General features: G+C 43.8%; 1 protein-coding gene across 1 annotated transcript in view; it reads left to right on the top strand.

Annotated features, from left to right (window-relative positions):
• The window catches only part of LOC126334985 (ATP-binding cassette sub-family C member 4-like), a 378,851-nt gene that overhangs the window by 46,734 nt on the left and 304,298 nt on the right, over positions 1-27,819 (top strand). Inside the window, exon 2 of the mRNA XM_049997794.1 lies at positions 2,743-2,853. Within this exon, the coding sequence (XP_049853751.1) occupies positions 2,743-2,853 (111 nt within the window). The remainder of the gene's footprint in view (positions 1-2,742; positions 2,854-27,819) is intronic.

Below are 27,819 nucleotides of genomic sequence, written 5' to 3' on the forward strand. Positions count from 1 at the left end.
ATGTCTGTCTTGACTACGATAATGCCTTCAGTATGCTGTTCATAGTAGCTTACCTGCATTACTATTTTCTTTTCATTATTACGCCAACTCCTGCATAATGCTATTTTATTTTGCATTTATGATCGTGTACTCGCCTGACCAGAAGCCCTGCTCAGCCTACCGCTGATCTTCACTAAGCGCTACTACATATAACTGTAATCTATCGATTTATCCACTTTTACATTTTCTAACCTACCAGCCAGATTAACGGATCCACGCTCCGACCCATAGATTACACGGTTTGTTTTTCCTTATGATGTCAGCCTCCTGATCCGAATGGGTGGGGAGGGAGGGTGGCTATTTTACCTCCGGAATACGAGGGCTGTCCAGAAAGTAAGTTCCGAACGGTCGTGAAATGGGAACCTCAGTGAAAACCAAAAACATTTTATTTGAAACAGTTAGGTACACCTCCCGCCTACTTCTCTACATAGTCGCAGCTCCAACTTCGAGTTTTGTCGTAGTGTTGAATTAACTGGTCTGCAGCTCGTTGTCTGTGGACAAATTTTGTCTTCATAGCCAGCGGTTCTTGTGAGCAGATATAATATTCAGGGGGAGCCAATTACGGACTGTATTATGGGTGATCAAACACTTCTCATCGGAAACACTGCAGGAGCGTCTTCATTGCCCCTGCAGTGTGCGGCCGAGAATTGGCATGAAGAAGGAACTGCTCGACAGTTATGTGGCGAAATCTCTAACCAGGCCCTCATGCTTAGCGGGAGACGCTATTCCCTACGCATCTTTACGTGCTCACTGTTCAGTCAAGACTGAAAAGAGCGACGTGACGCTATCGACGGGCATACTAGAGACACTGCCCAACACATATGTGCAAAGCTTACCGGATTTTCCTGGCGGTTTCCCTTTCGCGACCGATCGGAAATTACTTTCTGGGTAACCCTCGTATTTTAGCCAAGAGCAAGCCATCACCATTTACCCATACAGTAGAGCTCCATGAGCTTGGGAAAAATGACGACTGTAGTTTCCCCTTGCTTTCAGCCGTTTGCAGTGCCAGCACAGCAAGGCCGTTTTGACTGATGTTACAAGGCCAGATCAGTCAATCACCCAGACTGCTGCCCCTACAACTACTGAAAAGGCTTCTATCCCTCTTCAGGAACCACACACTTGTCTGGCATCTGAACAGATACGCCTCCATTGAGGTTGCACCAACGTTATAGCTATCTGTATTGCTGAGACACGCAACCCACCTCACCACGGCAAGGTCCATGCTTCATGGGAGGCCACTATAGATAACAGAAATTAGTATACGAAAGACATGTTTCTTATATAAGGCTCGTACGGCCTATAATGGAATATTATTCGAGTGTAGAAGCTATGTGAACAATATCAGATTAGGCTACTAAGCGTATGCAGAGAAGTGGAGAACAACTGGTAACAAGCTCGTTTGTCTTCTGAGAAAATGTAACAAAGTTGCAGTGCCTGAAATGGCAGACACTTGAATAAGGACTCTCAATATTTCACGAAGCCTTACAAAGATATCCCCTTTTTGGGGTGCAGATTAGAATATTATCCAGCGCATTATATGTTGCTCACGTGGAGGCCGTAAATATGGGAGTAGGCTAATAGCAGTCCCCACGGCAGCATACAGTTATACTTCTGTAATGGTACCGGTAAAGGAACTCATGCTCGTAGGATCCTAGTGATATAGTCCTATGATCTGTGCTCCTGTAACGTGTGGATGATTGCGGCGAATGCCTGTTCAGTCTTGTGTAGTGTTGCTTTTGCGTTGTTAGTTAATGACTAGGAAAATGAAAGGATGCGAGAGAGCGAAACTGGGGTACCGGTATTCTTATTTACTGCCACCAGTGAAACCATGCAGTCATCTAGTCGAAACGAACGATAATACATTTTCTGTTAGCCTGAAGTTCAACCCTATCATTTTTTAGTTTACTATTTTCATGCAGTTTAATAATATTAGTCTGCATCATAGTTATGTGAAATTCGACAATGACACAAATGTAACACAAGGCGGTAAATGACGGAACGCAGACAACATACCGGACACGTCGTGACCTGTCTCTTTTCACGGAACAGAGAAACAGCTGAAGATCAAAGCATTTTAAGAAAAAGCAAGAAACGGACTGTTTTGCCGTAATACCTTAACGCGTGTTGAATACATACGATCAGTCACGAGAAAACGAAACAAACAACTTCGATTCATTGTTGAGATACGGGGAAATTTCAGACTGTACGAAAAATAATGCTTGTGAAACATATGCTGGAATGAATCTCAGTTGGTTGGAGTTAATATCTGGTTGATCTAGCCGTAAAACTGATAGTATACGAAGAATGCAGCGCAGATAGTATTTGTTTTGGTTGACCAAGAAGATGAATGCCGCAGAAATGGAGGCAAATCCGAGCTCGCAAACACACGATGAAAGGCTTCTTTTATCTTGGTAAATTCTACTTAGAATATAAAAAATACTGGTATTCCGCGTTGAATTCACTAATTTTATGGGCCGTGGAAGTAAAATTTGATCGATAGCAGCTTGTGCAGTGGCATGTAATGTGTCATAATATCTCTGCTTCATCCATGAAAAAAACTGAAAGATATTTAGTACAAAAAAAAGTCCCTGCTGCCAACACCTTATGTTCAGGCACAAACTATAATTCTAAGCGTTAATTACATTCAATGACACAATGAAATTCTGTTACTAAAGAAGATTTTTTTATTTCTTTTTCTTGCAGCTGGCTTCGTCCGCTGATATGGAAGAGCTTCAGGAAGGGTATAACAGAGGACGATCTGTACGACACTTTGGAGGAAGACATAACAGGCACACTAGGGGACGAATTAGAAAGGTAAGTATTTTAGTTCCGCTGTCTAAACAGCTAATATTTTACTTTTGGTGAATAAATGCTTTGAACCATGAATTATAGATCCCGTCACGCGCTGCATATTGAGATCCCCAAAAAATCAGTGTTACCTCGCATCCGGTGTGGGCAAAAATTTGCAGAATCTCATACATATGAAGTCATCCGACTGGTCAATGTCGCCCTCCATCTCACGTGTCAGTTCTTTGCATCTATGCAAACCTAACACACCCAACATGCTTGGTAATCTGTTCCGCAACTTCTAATATTTGTTTCCTCCTGGTGTTCTTCTCCCCTATTTCTCCTTCCATTCCCAAGTTAGCTAATTCTGCGAAACTGGATGCTCTAGAAGATGTCACAGTTCTTTTGTTAGAATTTTATAGACTTTTTCTGTTACCCACTCTCTTTAGTGCCCATTCAGTTCGTACTATAACTTCATGTCAAGTTTTAAACTCTCTTCTGTAGCGCCCCATTTCAAATGCTTTCAGTTTCTCTTTCAACGGCTTTCACCGAATGCACATATCACTTCCACGATTAGCAAGCGAGATGGGTGTGGCAAGGTGCCAGGCCACAAGAAACGTAACTCTTCATCCAGAAAAGATAAATATACACTCCTGGAAATTGAAATAAGAACACCGTGAATTCATTGTCCCAGGAAGGGGAAACTTTATTGACACATTCCTGGGGTCAGATACATCACATGATCACACTGACAGAACCACAGGCACATAGACACAGGCAACAGAGCATACACAATGTCGGCACTAGTACAGTGTATATCCACCTTTCGCAGCAATGCAGACTGCTATTCTCCCATGGAGACAATCGTAGAGATGCTGGATGTAATCCTGTGGAACGGCTTGCCATGCCATTTCCACCTGGCGCCTCAGTTGGACCAGCGTTCGTGCTGGACGTGCAGACCGCGTGAGACGTCGCTTCATCCAGTCCCAAACATGCTCAATGGGGGACAGATCCGGAGATCTTGCTGGCCAGGGTAGTTGACTTACACCTTCTAGAGCACGTTGGGTGGCACGGGATACATGCAGACGTGCATTGTCCTGTTGGAACAGCAAGTTCCCTTGCCGGTCTAGGAATGGTAGAACGATGGGTTCGATGACGGTTTGGATGTACCGTGCACTATTCACTGTCCCCTCGACGATCACCAGAGGTGTACGGCCAGTGTAGGAGATCGCTCCCCACACCATGATGCCGGGTGTTGACCCTGTGTGCCTCGGTCGTATGCAGTCCTGATTGTGGCGCTCACCTGCACGGCGCCAAACACGCGTACGACCATCATTGGCACCAAGGCAGAAGCGACACTCATCGCTGAAGACGACACGTCTCCATTCGTCCCTCCATTCATGCCTGTCGCGACACCACTGGAGGTGGGCTGCACGATGTTGGGGCGTGAGCGGAAGACGGCCTAACGGTGTGCGGGACCGTAGCCCAGCTTCATGGAGACGGTTGCGAATGGTCCTCGCCGATACCCCAGGAGCAACAGTGTCCCTAATTTGCTGGGAAGTGGCGGTGCGGTCCCCTACGGCACTGCGTAGGATCCTACGGTCTTGGCGTGCATCCGTGCGTCGCTGCGGTCCGGTCCCAGGTCGACGGGCACGTGCACCTTCCGCCGACCACTGGCGACAACATCGATGTACTGTGGAGACCTCACGCCCCACGTGTTGAGCAATTTGGCGGTACATCCACCCGGCCTCCCGCATGCCCACTATACGCCCTCGCTCAAAGTCCGTCAACTGTACATACGGTTCACGTCCACGCTGTCGTGGCATGCTACCAGTGTTAAAGACTGCGATGGAGCTCCGTATGCCACGGCAAACTGGCTGACACTGACGGCGGCGGTGCACAAATGCTGCGCAGCTAGCGCCATTCGACGGCCAACACCGCGGTTCCTGGTGTGTCCGCTGTGCCGTACGTGTGATCATTGCTTGTACAGCCCTCTCGCAATGTCTGGAGCAAGTGTGGTGGGTGTGACACACCGGTGTCAATGTGTTCTTTTTTCCATTTCCAGGAGTGTATTTTTAAAACGTTCCCCAAAATGTTGTTATGAATTTTTTATTTAACACACGAAATCTAACAAACACAAGTAGATGCAAGAAGAATTCCAAAAAACAGTTAATATTTGAAATTAAAGTAATTTTCAGTGAAGGTTTACAGTGGCGATGTTAGGTAAGAACAATAAGAATTCAGGTCTTACTAAAACAGACAGAAAAAACATCTATCCTTACTGAACATTTATTGAAGACATCAATTGATACCTGTCAGCCGAGCGATCAAAGCAACCAATGGGCTACTGTAAAACAAAAAAAAAAAAACAAAAAAGTGGTATATAAACTTTATCTACAGCAGAGAAATATTATTTGAACTCTTTAAATAGAAAGCATTCGACTCAGGCTAGTTGCCTAACACAATGTATATATAAAATTTAAACACAACGGCCACAATGATTCAACTAAAACAGCAAGTATTGACCTTACTTAATCCTGAGTTCAAAAGCAAATCACATAAGGCTAGCACAAATAAAATTCGTAATTTACACATCAGGCTCAAACCTGATAGATAGATATAACTGTGGCATGGACAGACAAAAACCTTTAGAAGTGTAAGCAAGGCAAGTTGGAACCGGTAAACCCTTCAAATAAAACTGGCATTAACCGAAGCCTAAAACACGTAATATAAAGAACGCTGTGGCACAGCGAGTAGTTCTGGATGACTGTTCATGTCTATACACTAAGCTGCTCACCAAATAAGCCCAACAAATGTCGATGACTGCGGCTCAGTAATCCCACTTCGCCCGTGAATTCTTCAGCTAAAAATAGGAGACCAAGTTCCAGGACAGTCTTCTACCAAATCCAAACGACGTGATACTCGGGCATATATAAAAGGGCAGTCAAGACAAAGGAGACAGGTGGAAAAAAGTAAGCAAATTGTTTATTATTTCGAAAGTAATCGCCAAAATTGTTAATACATTTATCTTACTGTGAGATAAGACGGTCATTTCCTTAGTTGACACCAAATGCCTAGAAATGTTGACGAACAGCACCATTCTGTTGTAGGATAATGCCCGCCCACATGTTGAAAAGGTTGATTCGACTACGCAGCAGAAGTTCCGTTGATAAGCCCTTACACATCCTCCATTCAGTTTAGATCACTCTCCTTGACATTTCCATATTTTTGGCGCCCTGAAGGAGCACATTCACTCATGGTCGTTGATTTTCTTCGGACGAAGAGGTGCACGGCTAGGCACTTGGTAGTGGTCAGAATTTTTTATTGAAAACTCTTAAAGTTTTTTAAACGTTATTAACGTTCTACATATTGATACATCATGTCTGCATATTTTCTGACCTCTGCCGCTAGAGGCCTCCAAATTGTAGTGTCGAATATGGCGGTGTGCAGCGTAACTACACTACAGGCCATTAAAATTGCTACACCAAGAAGGAATGCAGATGATAAACGGGTATTCATTGAACTAATACATTGTACTAGAAATGACATGTCATTACATTTTCACGCAATTTCGGTGCAAAGATCCTGAGAAATCAGTACCCAGAACAACCACCTCTGGCCGTAATAACGGCCTTGATACGCCTGGGCATTGAGTCAAACAGAGCTTGGATGGCGTGTACAGGTACAGGTGCCCATGCAGCTTCAACACGATACCACGGTTCATCAAGAGTAGTGACTGGCCTATTGTAACGAGCCAGTTGCTCGGCCGCCATTGACAAGACGTTTTTAATTGGTGAGAGATCTGCAGAATGTGCTGGCAAGGGCAGCAGTCGAACATTTTCTGTATCCAGAAAGGCCCGTACAGGACCTGCAACATGCGGTCGTGCATTACCCTGTTGAAATGTAGAGTTTCGCAAGGATCGAATGAAGGGTAGAGCCACGGGTCGTAACACATCTGAAATTTAACGTCCACTGTTCAAAGTGCCCTCAATGCGAACAAGAGGTGACCGAGACGTGTAACCATTGGCACCCCATACCATTACGGCGGCTGATACGCCAGTATGGCGATGACGAATGCACGCTTCCAATGTGCGTTCACCGCGATGTCGCAAAACACGGATGCGACCATCATGATGCTATAAACAAAACCTGGATTCATCCGAAAAAATGACGTTTTGCCATTCATGCTCCCAGGTTCGTCTTTATGTACACCATCGCAGGCGCTCCTGCCTGCGATGCAGCGTCAAGGGTAACCGGAGACATGGTCTCCGAGCTGGCAGTCCATGCTGCTGCAAACGTCGGCGAACTATTCGTGCAGATGGTTATTGTCTTGCAAACGTCCCCATCTGTTGATTCAGGGATAGAAACGTGGCTGCACGATCCGTTACAGCCACGCGGATAAGATGCCTGTCATCTCGACCGCTAGTGATACGAGGCCGTTGGGATCCAGCACGGCGTTCCGTATTACCCTCCTGAACCCACCGATTCCATATTCTGCTAACAGTCATTGGATCTCGACCTACGCGAGCAGCAATGTCGCGATACGATAAACCGCAATCGCGATAGGCTACAATCCGATTTTTATCAAAGTCGGTAATGTGATGGTGCGCATTTCTCCTACTTACACGAGGCATCAACAACCTCGTTTCACCAGGCAACGCCGGTCAACTGCTGTTTGTGTATGAGAAATCAGTCGGAAACTTTCCTCATGTCAGCACGTTGTAAGTGTCGCCGCCGGCGCCAACCTTGTGTGAATGCTCTGAAGAGCTAATCATTGCGTATCACAGCATGTTCTTCTTGTCGGTTAAATTTCGCGCCTATAGCACGTCATCTTCGTGGTGTAGCAATTTTAATGGACAGTAGTTTATGTCAGTGGGTGAGAAATGCGTGCTGTGATCGAATTCCGAATTCTAAGAGTTCGTCCACACGTGGAGCACGTTTCCCTTCGGCATGACAGTGGCAGACCACAGGCGAGCGCAGCGACATCTGCAACGATCCGACGACCTCTCACTGTCATCGATCATCCTGCATACAGTCCCAACATGGTCCCATCCGAATTACATCTATTACCAAAACTTAAGGAACTCCTTCGAGGACTCGATTTTCATGGTGATGAAGCGGTGCAAGCACAGGCGATGTTGTGGCTCCGTCAACAAAATCAAACGTTCTACATTGACTGTATCAACAAACTGGTCTCTCGTTGGGAGAAATGTTTTCACCGTCAAGGTGACTTTAGTGGGAAATAAACATGTAGAAATTAGGAATAATGATTTAGAATGATAATAATGTTTGTTTTGTTTAAAAAGCTTTAAGAGTTTTCACATTAAAAATTGGGATGAGTTATGGGAGGCATTACTTTTCAGCGCACCCTCGTGCAGTTGTGGTTCTGTAGGCAACCGCAAGCCTTTTCCGGGAAGACATCTTGTCTCACAGTGTGACAATTGTATTAACAGTTATGGGGAGAACAGTTTGTCCCTTTTTTCCATGTATCGTTTTCATTTGACTGCCCTTTTAAGTTGACAGAAAAGCAACAGACGTCCGCTGAAAATGGCGCTCAACTGCGGCAATCGCCCTTAGCGTCGACGTGCCACAAGTTTGCCAGCACTTCTCCTTGGATGGCAGTCCTCCAGTTATCGGTGGCCGAGAGCGAGCTCCGTGTTCAGATGTTATGTCGGCGCGGTAGAGCGCACGCATGGGCCCTTGCGGGACGCGAAGGAGGCGGTTACTGGTTTAGCTATACAGTCCAAGAGGTTACACAGTGCTTCCGATATCATATCGAAGCAACACACAGGCCAGAAACAAAAAATTCGAGCAGTGATTAAAACCGATGCCAATCTGAAAGTATTAGTAGCTTTGAACATAGAGCAGTCGGAAATTTCTTGTTACTTTCCTTGACGAGCCGTCGTTGCAGGCGGCTTGCCATTAAACTCTTAAGATGTGTCGGTGAAGTGCCAAACAAGCGATTTCTTTATGTGCTTGTCCTTTACAATCGTTGTCACAATGTAGTGTTGTGTAGCCCTATGGGTCCGGAGTGGCCAAACGGTTCTATGCGCTGCAGTCAGGAACCGCGCGACCGCTACGGTCGCAGGTTCGAATCCTGCCTCGGGCATGGGTGTGTGTGATGTCCTTAGGTTAGTTAGGTTTAAGTAGTTCTAAGTTCTAGGGGACTGATGACCCCAGCAGTTAAGTCCCATAGTGCTCAGAGCCATTTGAACCATTTGAAGCCTATGGCTCGTATATGTGTATAGGGTGACAATTATAGAACTATACGAAAAAAGGGAAATTAGTCACAACCTAATGCGTACATACAATTTATTCAACATGTAAACGTCACTACAGATATTCGGATTTAGGTTATGGCATGTTCGATATGCCTGCCATCATTGGCAGGTGGCGCAGACGAATAGCGATTCCAAAACCTTCAGGTACCATTCGGTAGTCACCGTGACATCAAGGAATGTCGTGACTGGACATTGCACATCACACAGTCACCGTTTGAGGGTGAAGAGATTTCTCGATGGCGAAATGAGGATTCTCAGTCCCCCAAATGCGCCAATTTTGCTTATTGGCGAACCAATCCAAATCAAACTGGGCTTCGTCTCTAGACCCAACCACATTCACATCAAAATCCTGTTCATAAATTCTGTGGACAATACTGTTGGCAAAACACAACCGTTGTTCCATGACCCTGGGGCTTCGTGACTGATGGGTTTGAATTTTGTATGGGAAGAGATGCAGTTCCTCAACATTAATTTGTCTCATTTCCTAGGGCTAGTTTGAAAAACGGCGCGTGTGTTCTCGATGTTTTCAGGCCTTTTCACCCATTTTGGACGACCGACATTGCCAACACCGTCACCACGGACACTACCCATTCTCTCAAACTTGCTGATCAAATTCTTGATTGTTAGCACACTTTGAACGGTTGTCTTCAGCTTGAACTCGGTTGCAAACTACCTTAGAGCCGCAGTTGGGCTATTATTGCTCGCATGGTAGGCGTTCACAAGCGCTATACGCTTAGGCACGGTGTACCGAGACAGTTTCACGTGCAAATGGCCGACAACAGCAAGGCGTGTGCGCATGCGCATATTAATTCCCATTATGCCCCGCTGCCAATCTTCAGTTTGAAGAACTTTTCAGAGGTTATGACGATTTTATTTCATATAGTTCAATAATTGTCATCCTGTATATGGAATGACTGGAAGCGGACGGAAACCGGTCGTTTTACAGGGCGCAATCTTCCTGAAAAGCTTTAGGGGATCAAGAGAACTCAGTGTTCACCAGTCTACGGAACGCTCATAAAAATACTATGCAAACGTTTGGATGTTAATGAAACACAGTTCACTGTTTACCAGCGGTAGCCCTCGCAGCCAGATTGCCTTAATGAAAATGTTTTCACCATCAGGATTCGGACAGTGACATCTATTATGGTTGCATTTCTGATAGCGGCATCACCCACGCGAGTGTGAGGACGACGGTTCAAACCTGCGTCCGGCCATCCTGATTAAGGTTTAGCGTGACTTCCCTAAATCGCTTCAGGAAAATGCCAGGATAGTTCCTTTGAAAGGTCACGGCCAATTTCCTTCCCCATCCTTCCCAAATCCGAGCTTATGCTCCGTCTCTAATGACCTCGTTGTAGACGGGACGTTAAACAATAATCTTGTCCTCCTCCACGCGAATGGACATTTTTCCTTTTTACTGCCACTTCATTTCCTAAATTTCTTACTTAGAGGAATACGTTAAGTACATAAATCTTCAAGCAGTGTATTGTAATTTCATGACGAAATGGAATGCTTTTATCAACCACATCACAAGATACGCCTCATAAACCAGCCAACGAGGACATCGGCTTTCTCGAGTACAGCATGAAATACGACTTCTAAAGAAAAGTATCTCAGTGACTACTCCTAGTCATTTCCTTGCTTTGTACTTTAGTAATGCGTTGCTGCGATACGGAGTTGTGGATATGGCAGAGACCTGTCGACATTTCCGCTAATGAATGACCGAGGCTGTCGGGGTGAGTGACCGGAGGCAGTCAAGATAATGGCAGGTTAAGTCTGTTATTGCTTCACGGAAATCTGATTAGCTCTTAATCTTATCAAAAACTGTCCTATGCAGTTACAAAAGATTTAAAGGTACTACAATTTTTTATTTTGCTCTTCGTACTACATAAACAATAACGCTATGGCCTTGGGGTGCAGTGTTTGCCTACTAATGAAAATGTCCGGGGTCCTGGATTAGACACCAGTCACTGCTTACAAACTGAATTAAAATAATGAACAATGACGCTCAAAGACATCCGGAAGAAGGAATTACCGTTCATGTTGCAAAAAGGGCGGAAGAGCGGATAGTAGTACAGGGACTCCTCTTCTTGCCCTTGGGGTAAGAAACTACCATTAATGGTGGAAGAACCAGAAGTGGTCAACGGCATGATGCAGAAGTCAATGGAAACTACCGCATTAAAGCCGTATAATGTGGATCTACAGAAATGCAGACTTTAATTAAAAAAGTGTCATGATGACGTCTCCAGTGGCAAAAGATTCCAACTCTCGCTTTACAGCGGAGTGTGCGCTGATATGAAACTTCCTGGCAGATTAAAACTGCGAGACTCTTCCTCGGAACCTAAGCCCTTCACGGTTAAGTGCTCTGGCACCTTAATAGCTACCCAAGAACGACTCACGACCTGTCCCCAGAGCTTTACTTCCGGCAGTACCTCATCTCCTACATTCCAATCTTCACAGAAGCTCTCCTGCGGAACATGTGTGACTAGCACTCTTTTTTTTTCAGGAGCAATATTCATGCAAGCTTCGCAGGAGAGCTTCTGTGAAGTCTGGAAAGTAATAGATGAGGTACCGGTGGAAGTAAAGCTGTGAGGATAGGTTGTGAATCATGCCTGGGTAGCTAAGGCGGTAGAGCACTTGCTCGCGAAAGGCAAAGGTGCCGACTTCGAGTTTCGATCCACACCACAGTTTTACTCTGCCAGGAAGTTTCAGTCCCAGATTAGATCACCATGAGGATTTCCTGGAAGAGATTGCCAATAGATATGTAACTATAAACAAATAACCGAAAAACACGAAACAGTAACGTTCTACGAGTCGCAGCATGGAATTTCAAGATGTCTGAATTTGATAGGGAAGCTAGAAAACATGCAAAAGGAAAATTCAAAGGCTCGATATAGATACGGTATAGGAATCCGTGAAGTGAATTTGAAATAAGATTAGGATTTCTAGTCAGATGAATGATGGACAACATCAGCGGCAGCAGAAAATGGTTTCTGGCGTAGAATTTGTCACGGAGAGAAATGTAGTGCAGTGAGTGAGTTACCGTGAACCTTTCAGTTACAGGATTATTTTAACCAGGATCGACAGCAAACCAATGTCAGTTCAGGTACTCGTGCAAATGGTAACAAACAGATGATGAAGAGAAAATAGGTGATGAAAATATAGTAATCATGAGCGAATGGAACGCTGCAGCAGGGGAAGGAATAGAAGAGAGAGGTACGGCAGTTACGGGCTCGGCAGTAGGAACGAGAGAGAAGAAAGAATACATGAGTTCTACATGCAGTTTCAGCTATCAATAGCAAGTACACCGTCCAAGAATCAAAAGTGAAGGAGATGTACTTGGGAAATGCCTCGTAACATGGAGAGATACCTGTTGGATTACAACTTGGTTACACACAGCTCCTGAAATCAAATGTTGAAGTGTAAGACGTACCCAGGAACATTACACAGCATAGACTCATATCAGAATTTTGTAATGATCTAGAGTAGGCTAAACTTTAAGAGAATTAATGTTTAAGGAAGTGGGATACTAAAAGTACTGAAGAATGATAATGTGCATTAGGCTCTATGAGGCTACAGATATTGCTATAACCAATATCACAGCAGGAGTTCTGTTGTAGGCGAATGACCATCCCTAAAAGGCGAATCACAGAGGATGCGCAGACAAATCTACGATAGATACAGGGAAGGTAACTGCAAAGAACGCGTGGGCAATATATATGAAATACTTCAATTGATTGACGAAAGCTGGGAATATAAAATGTTCTGGAAAAGATAGGAATACAGTATATTGAGTCACTTAGGAATGAACACAATGGGGACAACAGAGAAGCTAAAGTGGAAGGGCGGCAGCAAAAATGTGAAGAAATCGAAAAAGAAATGATTGTAGGAAGGAGCGAAAGAAAATTTGAAAGAGCTATTTTTATGTTAAGTGCAACACAAAAATGTCGTCCCAGGGTGAAAGACTGTTTCAGCGTAGATATTTCCTTACCTGCCACGGCTTCATGTTGATAAATTTCGCAGCTTCTCTGTCTCTGTGTTCACAGGAATATGTAAAATACGTGTTTCCCAGTACAGCACTGCACTTTTTTTTTTTTTTTACGAAGTAGGGTACTTAACACCGATCATAAAACAAACCTCATCAACTTGGCCAACCAACTCATTTTATTTCTTAAACAGAGCAGTGAAACAATTGGCTGCTGGCGAATGAACGTGTTTATTGCAAGCGAAATACTTTTGAGATTATGTCTGCCGCTTCTGGGCTTTGCTCTGTAGCATGCTTTGCCGCAATAAGCAGTTGTGGATGTGACAGAGTCTGCAGATGAAAGACTGACGCTGTCGAGTAGAATTACCGCACGCAGCAAACATAATGGCAAAATGAATTTATTACTGGTTCACAGAAGCCAGACTAGCTCTAAATCTTAACGTGACCAATCTTATGCAGTTGGAGACTAATAACAACGCTTTCGAGGTCGCACAAACAGTTATAGGTAGCTACGGCCTAGACATAGTCCATATTGAGAATTCCTCTGTATCTAGAGGGAACAGAAATGAATTCATCACATTGATACGTTTATCAAACAAATCGGTTCAACCTGCTTTGCTTTTGGAAGTAAGTGCTGATATTTTCTGCGAGTTTTACTTTCTCCTTTCCTGAAGTAAAGGTACTGTTTTATGTTGGGTTAGTAATCGAATATGTCACACAGAGTTCTTCAAGAAAGTTAGAAGATCAAAAAGTAACTAACGAAATAAAGGTCATCATGGGCCGTACTAGATGAGTATGAACGAGGAAATCACCATTGGCCTTCTTGAAACAGTTGTCCCCGCTTTAACCTAATGAGTTCGGGGAAAAAAGTCATGAAAATTAAATGGGGATAACTAGACAGGGTTTAGTATTCTGCTTATTACTTTTCAAGTATCTTGGTAGTGCTCCATAAGTCAGCTTCAGATTAAATACGATGCACGCGACAACATCAGAGTTTACTTATGGAGCTCGCAACTTTTTCTAAAGTGCAAAATAAAGATCTCTGTTCTAGTTGAGGAATGTTTTAAAACGTTGTCGACAGACATACAGTAGGATAATGAGAACCCCAAGAAACGTGAAACTGAGTTACCCCTGGTAGGAAGTGTTTGAACATTTGGACTCTGCGTTACAGACGTCTTCCACCACTGTAGGAAACAATGTTCGCTATAAATGCTGGTCAGATTATACAGTATATAATTACTGATATAATTCAAGAGTCGTTAGTCACGAGGACAATTGTTAACTGTGTCATAAAGTATGAACAACATGTAGATAGCACAAAGGCAACAGCTTTCTGAAAACATAAGTTTTGCTTTTAATTTTATAAGAGCATTGATTTTCAGGCTTATTAAATAAAGATAATGTAAATTTAATACCCTTGACAAATAACAGATGTTAGTGTGGCCTGCTGAAGTGCTTCACCACTGCATCAGTCTGGTAACGCATATATCGTCTCGTTTCATATTCCAGAAGAATAGCTACCGGACGTAATATCTGAGCAAACGTCTGACGTCTGACGCGTGGGCGTGTGGATGATTGATGGCAATATATTCACCGCGTGCCCGTCGGCTCTACGGGACAGGAGGGGTTGGGGGAGGGAGGGAGAAGGGGGAGGGTTACGGGGAGAGGAGGAGGGGGCTTGTTCTGGAGAGGCATTAGAGGTAGCTGCAAGAATTCTCCAGAAAACAAGGGGCAAAGAACCAGCAGCAATAAGTATTCCCTCTGTCTACCAGTACGATAGGGTCGGCCCTGTTCTCGTAAGACAGCGACACTTTCTGAAAGTGAGCAAAAATACTCCTATAACAAGGAACGAGAGAAGTTCCACTGACCATTCTGAGATAGAAAACCAGTAGTCTGCGAAGCCAAGGAACAGAGACAGTACACGGTGCACAAAATCAAAGTGTCCCGGAAAAAACGACTTTTTATGAGACTGCTCCTTCTTAATGAACAGGAGAAATGTCCATCACAGAAAATGCTTGCTGGAAACCGTAATTTAGACGCACCAGTCGGCTGTTGTCACCCAAAATGGTGCTCACGACAAAAACAGCAAAAGAAAAGATGCAACATGAAGGGATTATTCGAATGGGACAGAAATCGGGCTAGATGTGATATACATATATACACAAACAAATGGTTAAGTGGCCAGAATGAGATTTTCACTCTGCAGCGGAGTGTGCGCTGATATAAAACTTCCTGGCAGATTAAAACTGTTTGCCGGACCGAGACTCGAACTCGGGACCTTTGCCTTTCGCAAGCAAGTGCTCTACCGACTGAGCTACCCAAGCACGACTGCCGCTCTGTCCTCACAGCTTTACTTCTCCTTTCTTTCAGGAGTGCTAGTTCTGCAAGGTTCGCAGGAGAGTTTCTGTTAAGTTTGGAAGGTAGGAGACGAGGTACTGGCAGAAGTAAATCTATGAGGACGGGGCGTCAGTCGTGCTTGGGTAGCTCAGTCTGTAGAGCACTTGCCCGCGAAAGGCAATGGTCCCGAGTTCGAGTCTCGGTCCGGCACACAGTTTTAATCTGCCAGGAAGTTTCATATCAGCGCACACTCCGCTGCAGAGTGAAAATCTCATTCTGGAAACATCCCCCAGGCTGTGGCTAAACCATGTCTCCGCAATATCCTTTCTTTCAGGAGTGCTAGTTCTGCAAGGTTCGCAGGAGAGCTTTTGTTAAGTTTGGAAGGTAGGAGACGAGGTACTGGCAGAAGTAAAGCTGTGAGGACGGGGTGTGAGTCGTGCTTGGATAGCTCAGTCGGTAGAGCACTTGCCCGCGAAAGGCAAAGGTCCCGAGTTTTAAACTGCCAGGAAGTTTCAAATGATTAAGTGGTTCCATAAAAATTGGATGATTTATTCAAGAGAAAGATCTCCACAAATCGAGCAAGTCAATAACACGTTGGTCCACCTCTGGCCCTTACGCAAGTGGTTACTCGGTAATGATTGATAGATTGTCCTCTCCAGTCGGCGTGTTAGATCGTCAAAATCCCTCGGTGGTTGGAGATCCTTGCAAATATTGATCAAAGCGTTCTTAATTGGAGAACCGAGGAACGGTTTGGAAAGGACTAGAGGCGGACCAATGCTTTATTGACTTGCTCAGTTTGTGAAAATCTTTCTCCTGAACTTTCTTTCTTTTGCTTGTGCCGTTTTTCCCGCGGATACGCAGGGTCGGCATGGTTAATTGGATGTGGCAATGTCAGTGGAAGGGGTGGCGGGATGCCCTTCCTGCCGCCACCCCGTACCCCCCGGGAAGGAATTAGTGTACCCCAACTGTCTGCGAGTAGCGTAATCCATGGAATAGTGCGAAAGTGTTCAGATGTCTGCAAGCCGTGTAACTGAGGCGGGACGTGGGGACTAGCCCAGTATTCATCTAGGGGGATGTGGAAAACCGCCTAAAACCACATACAGGCTGGCCAGCACACCGGCCCTCGTCGTTAATCCGCCGGGCGGATTCGATGCGGGACCGGAAGCAGCGCGTTAGTGCGCTCGGCTAACCTGGCGGGTATCTTTCTCCTGAACTAATCATCCAATTTTTTCTGAAATTTTAAACATTTGTTTGCGTGTACATATACACCTCAAATACTAATGTTAGTCTCATTCAGGTAATTCCTTCGTTGTACGTCGTTTTCCTTTTTTGTCGTAGAGTTTATTTGCTTACAGGGCTGGAGATGTTTTGGTAAAACCTCAGGCAATGCGAAACTTAGACTGGCGCGAAACGGACTGTGTGCGAATAAAAACCGTGACTGTATGAAAAGGGTTCGAACACCAGAAACATTGCTGGGGTGAGGGAATGCCTAGGTCAAAGTCTGAGGTAATCTCAACGCCGTTTATGTTTGCAAGTGAGAACTACGAGATCGTCTCGTCGAACACCACCAAAAAGGACCTGCATCGATATTTTTGACTAACTTACTGCTGAACGTGAATCACAACGTCCAGGCGAACTTCCGTGAGTTGAGTTCAGTCGGTGATTTCTGAGTGAAGTCAGGACTTACGGGTACTCGGTTTTCTTTTCTTCTGATGACGCCTGGTTCGGCATTTGTTCAAATACTCAAATGTGTGTGAAATGTTATGGGACTTCACTGCTAAGGTTATCAGTCCCTAAGCTTACACACTACTTAACCTCAATTATCCTAAGGAGAAACACACACACCCATGCCCGAGGGAGGACTCGAACCTCCGCCGGAATCAGCCGCACAGTCCATGACTGCAGCGCTCTACACCGCTCGGCTAATCCCGCGCGGCATTCGGCATTTCAGGGTGAATTCACAGAACATGCGCCATTACTCTTCAGAAAGTCCTCATCAGTACTTCGAAAATGGCTGCATAACTTCAAGAATAGTGCTTGACGAGCAACGTTTGGTGTTCGCATCGTAACACGGCTCTTTCACGAAACTGTTGATGCTAACTGGTACGTCCAGAAACTGTTTAATTCATATGTGGATCAGCTCGTAGAAGATGGATGACTGTATGAATGATTTCAGTAAGACGGGGCAATCTCCCTGACAATATTGTCACGAGTGCATGAGGTGTTCGATCACGAGACGACAGTAAGCGAGAGGCAGTGCGGCCTCATGGCCACCTCGATCAGCTGACCTGTCTCGTTGCGACTTTTACCTAAGGGGCATAGGTCATAGGTGTTCAAAAAATCCTCATATACTGGAAGAGCTACGGCAGAACACCGTAAACATTAGTGCTGCCTAACGTGTATCAGAATTTGATAAATCGTGCATAGTGCTGCAACGACATCGACGTTGGCCATTTCCACCATTTTCGATGATGTTCATTAACAAGGGTTAAACCCTCCCTCGGTCCTACTGCAAATATTTTCCTGGTCACGCAAGAGCGTGTCTCAACCGATGACAATCAACTTTCTGAACGGACCACTCGAGGAAGCCAAGACAATTATAACTCAAGGCGATTACATTTCTTAGGGCAGGTACCGCAGTTGTATAAAGTTTTTGAAATTACTACATTTCCACCTTCGGCTGTAACTATTGCTCGTTTTCTACTATCGGCCAGTCTCAGCTGATATGCCATTTTCAAGTGGTAGTTGACGTGCATGGGGACAAGCCAGCATTCTACCCGCTCATTGAAATAAAAATAGTATAAAAACACTACCAGAAACGGGAGCACAACCAAGTGCGAGTCACCTGTAATAAAATAAATTGCCGTAGCTATTGTTACAGTTGACTCGCACTGGACAGTGTTCTCGCTTCTTTCTTTTCGTCTCTTTACTTAACGCTTAACGTTTGGGTTTGTCTTAGCGGGGTTTCGGTTTAGTGCAGTCACATCAACACGTCACTCCGTTATGACGTCCTTTATTCGACAAGAAACAATCCTTCGGTTATGAAAAGGGCCAGTTGTAAACTTTTGTTACGCCGTTGAGATTACGAGTTGCCTAATATATTACTTGATAAGACAAAGGAATTCTCGGTTCAAACAAATAAAAACTAGTGAACAACGACCAAACTACGAGAAACGCGCTCATTGCGTAATGTTTTCTTTGTGAAATTTCGCAATGGGAACAATGAGCTTTGATAACATTCACCTAGCATTTGCCAAGTCCATACACGCCAGTGAACTGCTATAACCTCATTCGTCAGTCCATATAATGCTCTCACATCTAGCGCGGAACGGAGACGCAATCTGTGTTACTGTAATCAGTGACGAACATTCAATGTCGTGCCAATTGAATTATGAAGGAAGGCTGGAAGGTTAGGTTTAACGTCACGACATGGAGGTCGCTAGAGACAGAGCACACGTTCGGAATGTTTGGAGGATGGGGAAGGAAATCGGTTGTGCGCTTTTAAAGGAACCATCTCTGCATTTGCCTGGAGCGGTTTCAGGTAATCATGGAAAACCTAAATCTGGGTGGCCGGACGCGGATTTGACCGCCGTTCTCCCGTCTATGAGTGCAATGTACTAAACACTGCGCCACCTCGCTTGGTAAGTGGATTATGAGCTGCCGCTCACTCGTGGAACAAAATTACAAACAGATTACAACGAATGGAAATGCTGGAAATGCGTGGACATTTATTTCTTACGAATCTGCTTCCTGATGTCATAACAACTGGAAGCGAACGACAAATCCCAAGCCAATTATTTTTATAACGTTGTGGTGGTCCTTTTCCGTCATCTCAGTCTCTGTTGATTGTTGTTATGGTCTTTGGCCCGCACCTCTTCACGCTAGTATAGCGTCTGAAATTCTCAGAAAAGAAGAAAGATTGGAACCCGTCTTCGCTTCGATGTTTTAGACTTGAGACTAATCAGAAGTTCAGTTGGAGAGAGATGGCGCAATGACTCTACCGTAGGCTTTTCGTATGAACCAGCCTGTCAGTGTCACGAAATAATGTACACGCTCTGCGAGAAACTAAATCACAAAGGGCGGACAGGAATTAGAGCACTGTACTTCCCGAATATAAATAAGGTGTTAATCAGTAAATCAATACTTTTGTTGAGAGTGGTTTGCTCTTATGGCGGACACAATTGTGTAACAGTTAGACAATCTCACCTCTAGATCTACTTTCCCACACTGCAGACAGTGAAAATTTCCACCGAACACGTGCGAGATCCTGGAATAGTTATATGACCTTTACTTTCCCTTTGTTGATGTTTTCGGACCCTATTGGCAGTCTTGTGGAGCAATTCCTGCACTGACATATCTCCGATCTCTCACTAAAATACAAATCGCCTTATTCACGTCCAAAAATTAGTTATCTTTAATACGTTGAGTTTATTGAAGATCCTGGAAAGAAAATTTAGCAGGAACAGGCCTACCAATTATACCTTCGGTAGTTCGCTATTTAGATCGAAGGGAGACGTCAGAGTGGCAAGTTTATGCTGCAAGTCAGTCCTTGATGTACACTCAGCTAATTCAATTGATAGACTCTCCTCTAATGGCAAGTATTAACTTTCGAGTCCTGATTTGGTTCACCGTTTCAAATTTTGACATATATGTGATAAGGAAACGTGGTTGTGTCTCGAGCAAACATAATTTCCTTTGTTTCGCTACCCACACATGTTTCGGAGTTTTCATTTATTATCTTATTATTACATATTGGTGTTCACAAGGCTGTTTGGTATTTGCAGCACAGTTGCAATTATTGCCTTCTAGTATACCATTTTTGTAAATCTCGCGTTTTGTGCTTATTGACACACGCTGTTTCACTGTGTGAACATTATAAAAACAATAAAACAGAGTGTGCTAGAATCACTCTGTAGAAACAAGAAAACATGAGATGCACAAAAAATGACATGATGGAAGGCAATAATTATAGCTGTACTGCAAGTACCAAACTTTTGAACACCAACATGTACTAATAAACTTAAATAGTAGAAGGAAATAATTACAATTGTTCTGAAAATACCAAACAGACTTGCGAACACATGTTATACTGGAGAAACTTCTCCCAAACATGTGGGGGTAGTATAAAACAAGGAAAATTGTGTTTGCTCAAGATGGAAGCGCAGTTCCTTATTATACATTATACATTAGGAAGCAAACGTGGACATGGAAAGAGCTTCTGACTGTAGACATACTTTAAAGGAAAATGAGAACAACGATAGGTAACACCATCTCCGGTAAGCTGTACATACTTTGTAAACATATAGCATCATAGTAAATACTGAACTGTTAAAATACTGTCAAAATATCTGACAAAAACGTGTTTTTATGTTTCGATAACAGCAAGAGCTATTATACTTACCGAGGCATGAAAGAAATACTTTACTATGGATGCAATAAGGTCGCCACTTCTAAGTAGACGCAAGTACCAGCGCAAACGTAAAAATAAAACAGTCACAATGTATGAACAGATAGTCACACTATTGTTATTTCGCAATTCACTTGATAATGGCAATAAGCCGAAACAGGCCTTTCGTGGAAAATATTTAAAAACATATTAACTTATTGAAGATGGTTTGGAGTATTCATTTCCATAATGTCTAGTACCGACGTATACTATGCTGCGGCTACAACAGAACGTAAAAAAATGATTATTTTGACAAATACTAAACGATACCTTCATATTTTTCTGCTAATAATCATAGAGTCTTTGCACGATAACAGCTCCGAAGGATGAATCTTTGATTTTAAAAACATGTAACAAAAACAGAGGAACTGTATACTTTGAAGTGCTCGCGAGAAACGAGTCTTCAACTCCTAGCATCCGGTTTTCCAGCGTTTCCGTAAATAGTTGGGAGAAACATATTTAGGGTTCCTTAGAAGTGGGAAGATTGGATGCCTCCTCATCATTATTGTTTGCGTGTATTATTGCTTCCGCATAAACATAAAGCTTCTAGGGACCTCGCTGAAGATGTTGAAAAGTCTAAAAGATCGCAATTCTCCTCATTCCGCTCTAATAGCAGCTGTCGGTCTTTCCAGCACTTCATTCTTCAGAAATTCAGCCTTGATGGAACCTGGCGCACAACTGTTAGAATTTGTAAAATAATCTTTCAATTTTAGGGCCGTCGATGTACTCCTCTGCTCCAACACTAATAGTTTATGCCGTCCTGAAACAAAAAGGATCACCTCTGCGTAGGGCAAGTTCCCAAAACATTGTAGACTTTAATCATTATCTACTAAGAGATACATGTCCAAGGATTAACGAACTCACCGCCGTCTGCTCAAATGCTCGAAGTAATTACGAGACAAGCTGAGCAGTCATCTTATTGTTAAATTGTTCGCCGATGCTGCTGTCATTTACCTCCTAGTAAAGACACCAGAAGATAAAAACCAAATTAAACCAGATGCAGACAAGATATACGTATGGTACCAAAAATAATGAAAAATGCGAATTCATCCACATGAGTACTAAAAGAAATACTTTAAATTTCTGTTACACGACAAATCATATAAATCTAAAGGCTGTCGGTTAAAGTAAGTACCTACGGATAACAATTACAAACAGTATTCAGTGATTCTTCCGTGATTATTGGTAGAACGACATAATAATAAATGAAATGCGTTATATTAGTTACGTTCAACAGTATTAATTTATTCAGGTTTCGAATTAGATGGCTATCATCAGTTGTGCATTTCATTTACAGGGTGTTTCAAAAATGACCGGTGTATTTGAAACGGCAATAAAAACTAAACGAGCAGCGATAGAAATACACCGTTTGTTGCAATATGCTTGGGACAACAGTACATTTTCAGGCGGACAAACTTTCGAAATTACAGTAGTTACAATTTTCAACAACAGATGGCGGTGCAAGTGATGTGAAAGATATAGAAGACAACGCAGTCTGTGGGTGTGCCATTCTGTACGTCGTCTTTCTGCTGTAAGCGTGTGCTGTTCACTACGTTCAAGTGTTCTGTGGACAACATGGTTTATTCCTTAGAACAGAGGATTTTTCTGGTGTTGGAATTCCACCGCCTAGAACACAGTGTTGTTGCAACAAGACGAAGTTTTCAACGGAAATTTAATGTAACCAAAGGACCGAAAAGCGATACAATAAAAGATCTGTTTGAAAAATTTCAACGGACTGGGAACGTGACGGATGAACGTGCCTAAAAGGTAGGGCGACCGCGTACGGCAACCACAGAGGGCAACGCGCAGCTAGTGCAGCAGGTGATCCAACAGCGGCCTCGGGTTTCCGTTCGCCGTGTTGCAGCTGCGGTCCAAATGACGCCAACGTCCACGTATCGTCTCATGCGCCAGAGTGTACACCTCTATCCATACAAAATTCAAACACGGCAACCCCTCAGCGCCGCTACCAGTGCTGCACGAGAGACATTCGCTAACGATATAGTGCACAGGATTGATGACGGCGATATGCATGTGGGCAGCATTTGGTTTACTGACGAAACTTATTTTTACCTGGACGGCTTCGTCAATAAACAGAACTGGCGCATATGGAGAACCGAAAAGCCCCATGTTGCAGTCCCATCGTCCCTGCATCCTCAAAAAGTACTGGTCTGGGCCGCCATTTCTTCCAAAAGAATTATTGGCCCATTTTTCAGATCCGAAACGATTACTGCACCACGCTATCTGGACATTCTTCGTAAATTTGTGGCGGTACAAACTGCCTTAGACGACACTGCGAACACCTCGTGGTTTATGTAAGATGGTGCCTGGCCACATCGCACGGCCGACGTCTTTAATTTCCTGAATGAATATTTCGATGATCGTGTGATTGCTTTGGGCTATCCGAAACATACAGGAGGCGGCGTGGATTGGCCTCCCTATTCGCCAGACATGAACCCCTGTGACTTCTTTCTGTGGGGACACTTGAAAGACCAGGTGTACCGCCAGAATCCAGAAACAATTGAACAGCTGAAGCGGTACATCTCATCTGCATGTGAAGCCATTCCGCCAGACACGTTGTCAAAGGTTTCGGGTAATTTCATTCAGAGACTACGCCATATTATTGCTACGCTTGGTGGATAGTGGAAAATATCGTACTATAGAGTTTCCCAGACCGCAGCGCCATCTGTTGTTGACAATTGTAACTACTGTAATTTCGAAAGTTTGTCTGCCTGAAAATGTACTGTTGTCCCAAGCATATTGCAACAAACGGTGTATTTCTATCGCTGCTCGTTTAGTTTGTATTGCCGTTTCAAATATACCGGTCATTTTTGAAACACCCTGTATTATAACTACGAGCAACTTGAATTTGAACGATCACTTAGTGAATGTTGTGGGGAACATGAACCAAAGCCTGCGTGTTATTGGCAGAACACTCAGAAGATGCAACTAATCTACTAAAGCGACTGTCCACACCAAGCTTGAGTACTTCTGTGCGGTATGGGATCCTTACCAGATAGGATCGACGGAACACATCGAAAAGTTGAGATAGAAGCAGATCGTTTTGTATTACAGGGAAACAGTGGTAAGAGTGTGACGGAAATGATACGCGAGTTGCGGTGGCAATCATTAAAACAAAGGCGGTTTTCGTTGTAGCGAGATGATTTCACAAAATTTGAATCTCTAATTTTCTCTTCCGAGTCCGAAAATATTTTGTTGACGTCCGCCTACTTAGGCAGAATGGTTAACCCTAATAAAATAAGAGAAATCAGAGATCGCACGGCAGAATGTAATGGCTTATTTTTTCCTCTCGCTATTCGAGAGCGGAACGGTAGAAAAACATGTGAAAGTGGTTCGATGATGCTAGGTATTTAAGTGCGAACTTCCTAGAAATATATCAACATTTACCAGGCTAAAATTGTGATTTGGCACCTTACAACTCTCACAACAATTCGTCCTCCCTCATAACATACGCCCCCTCATAACATACGCCTGTCACCAATATATTGTAACTTTCGTGAACCAATCACCAATGAGGAAATAACACAGCAAATTTTCTTCTTTCGCTGACAGATCAGATGGTGAAAGTTGGTTTCTTCTAGCGACTACTGTATAAAAGAAGCGAAAGTCTCGGTCTGGTATCTTGACCACCTTCTCACTTTCTTGGAAGAAGTCAGCCACTTACTTCCGCTGGCGCCTCGCTGCGCAGGAACGTCTGTGCAGTCCTGGTCGAACACGAAAGAGGGCCCTCAAAGAATTAAAAAAATAGATACCATACGAAAAGTAGAAGTTTGCGGGACAGACTGTGGCAGACAGAATATGACAATAAAATGTGCCTCGTCTGCAATGAAACAGACGCGCAACAATAATGTCACACAAGAAGTTCATGATGTCCCATTGTTAGGCCCAAGTAATGCACATTTTTAGTGGAAATGCTCGCTACGTTCGCACACGTAAAATAGGAGACACATTTCATTTTTCACTAGCGCCTCTTATTACATGATATAAAAATTATTCGCTAAAATATTTTGTGTAGACGCTATTGAACAGCATTCATAACTATTAGGAAGTACACAGAGGTATAATTTTTATTTTTAGATAAAGAATATTAAGTATAGTTGTGTATTGCGTTATGCATTCCTACCTATTCTTAGCAAAGTATCGGGAAGAAATGGTAACTACTTCACAGAAATTAAATGTATAGACACGTTTCAGGACCAGCAATCCATACAGATTCGCTGTTCGCACTTTAAACAGTAATTTTTTTCAGCCAGTACCTTCTGTAAAAAATCACCTTGTTGCATCCACTGTGAATGTCTTTTATTATAACAGTTTCATCAGCCAAAGTGTTGCCTAACCGTTGTTCATTGCTTCGTAGTATAGTGACAAAAACTGGGTTAGACTGGAAGCTGCTTATCCGATTACTTGACTTACGGTGGCCATGTGTCCGACGCACGTAATCTTCTTCGTTTTCAGCCAGTGCAAACTGCTAATTTTGCATGATATTTGTCCAAAATATCATACACAACACACCAGATCCTGTGGGCAGACTGTTCCGACTTCCCCTGATGACCAAATACAACGCGCCTTCAGCATCCACGAAACAGAAACAAAAATAAATAATATGAGCATTAACTGCTTTCCTTTTTATTTTTTCTGCATTTTCAAGCCTGTTTAAATACTAGCTAGGTTCCCCATTTACGTTTCAGTACAGCAGCATCCAGACAGCTGGGAATTAAAAATGATTCAGGACAAAAGATGCAAGATTATACACTTCCAAAATAGACCGCATTCTCAATTTTAGTCACAATATACCGTCGAAGGCCCTCATTTTTGATGACTTTAAGTTCGTATTTTTAATATAGAGGTGAAGGGCTGCTTCTTCGTTGGAGTTTAGAGTGCGTCGCGAGGATCTTATTGGTCCGTAAGACAACCACTGAGAAACACCTTTTCACTTTCTTCGGTACTCTTGTATGGCGATAAGGTGCGTCACAGTCGGACAATTTTGTTATCTGTTTATATCCAATGAACACTACCCGAAATAATTCGTAGGATAATCAGTTATCATTTTTTCACATTTCACAAGCGCAAAAGGCAGGTTATTTTGAAATTCGTGTATTTGTCAGGCAACATCCGATCGAGCTAAGAGTCCGTTTGCAATTTGGCAACATTCTTAAGAGGAAATCCAGTTTCAGAGTTTGCTTTACCACCAAATGAAGCCTCTTAAAAAGCTTAATTGGAGCTTGGTGCTTAGTGAAGTTAATTTTAATTTGTTACTGAGAAAAAATGGCTCAAGCAAAACTGTTTAAGCCTAGTGTGTATGCATATACACTGATGTGGAAAACTTAAGGACGAAAGTGGCCTTCAAGTGATGTCTCACTGCCAAGTAACATAGTTCGATGAAAGTTGGATCATACGAGGATTGGAACTTAAATAGTGGCAACTATTTATTCACAACCGATACAAAAGAGTTACACGTTTGCACTTGTTACTGTCCTTCAAAGTAGTCACCGGCGATGTGTAGAATCCGTTGCCACCGATGTGGAAGGCGTAGTATACCGTTAGCAGAGCCCGTTTTGTTGATGGTACGAATGGAGCGGTCTAATGCCTGTCGAATCTCTGGAACAGTTCTCAAGCGAATGCCACGAAGTGGTTCCTTCATCTTCGGAATAAAATCAAAGTCACAGGGACTTAAGTCCGGGGAGTATGGTGGATGGTACAGTACTTCCCAGTCCCATCGACCGAACAGAGCAGCCACAGATTGTGCTGTATGCGCCTGTGCATTGTCGTGCAAAATGATGGGTGGGTTTCGCAGAAAGTGTCGCCGCTTCTTTCACAAAGCTGGTCGCAGGTGATGCTCCAAAAACCAACAGTAATACTGTGCATTGACGGTCTGCCGTGGAGGAACGTAATGCATTAGGATAACACCATCACAGTCGTACACGAGAATCATCATAACTTAAGATCGCTCCATTCGCACCATCAACAGAACAGCTCTGCTAACGGTATACTACGTCTTCCACATCGCTGGCAACGGGTTCTACACAACGCTGGTGACTACTTTGAAGGACAGTAACAGGGGCAAACATGTAACTCTTTTGTATCGGTTGTGAGTAAATAGTTGCCACTATTTAAGTTCCAACCCTCGTAAATAGAAGGAAATGCTGCAGAAGGTAATTGAGAGAAATACCGAGTGAGACAGACAGATTTATGATGGTCCTCTGGACATTACAAAAAAACAAGGCATTGTTCTTAATATGGTGTGTGAACGCCACGGACGATAAAACATGCTCTGCAACGTGCTCCCATGCTGGCCATGAGGTTGGCAACGACTTCTTGTCGCACTAGCAAGTCTCACAACTGCTGGTTGCTCGTTGATGCGTGTGGACGTGTCGCAATCCCTCTCCCCAATGCTTCTCACACGAGATCGATGGGAATGGGTAGGCGCTGTTCGATGTTATTCATAAAAATGATGTCAGGGCCGAAGGCAGCGCTGGAAAGACGCACATTGGTAAGCTGTGCCCCTATAACTTTAACCAGTGAGAGTACAGTTTCAAAAATGTCAGCACGCCCATGCGGCACTATGCCTTCCACACAATAACACCTGCGCCACCAAACGCTGGACGTGTCCTCATAAGTGTTTCGGAGTCCGCAGCTCGTGGTCTTGCGGTAGCGTTCTCGATTCCTTCGCACGGGGTCCTGGGTTCGATTCCCGGTGGGGTCAGGGTTTTTCTCTGCCTCGAGATCACTGGCTGTTCTGTGTCTTTCATCCTCATTCACTCACAAATCGCCCTAGTGGCGTTAACATGTGGAGCGGCGACCGAAGCGCCCCGCTACCAATGCCCTGCACTCATTGTTATTATTATTATTGTTTTGGAGGTTCTGGTGTTATAGCGTGGGGAGGCATAGTGCCGCATAGGCGCATTGGCTTCCAAATATTTGAATTCGGT

Source organism: Schistocerca gregaria, chromosome 2 (genome assembly GCF_023897955.1).
Source record: "Schistocerca gregaria isolate iqSchGreg1 chromosome 2, iqSchGreg1.2, whole genome shotgun sequence".
Classification (NCBI taxonomy): Eukaryota; Metazoa; Arthropoda; class Insecta; order Orthoptera; family Acrididae; genus Schistocerca; species Schistocerca gregaria.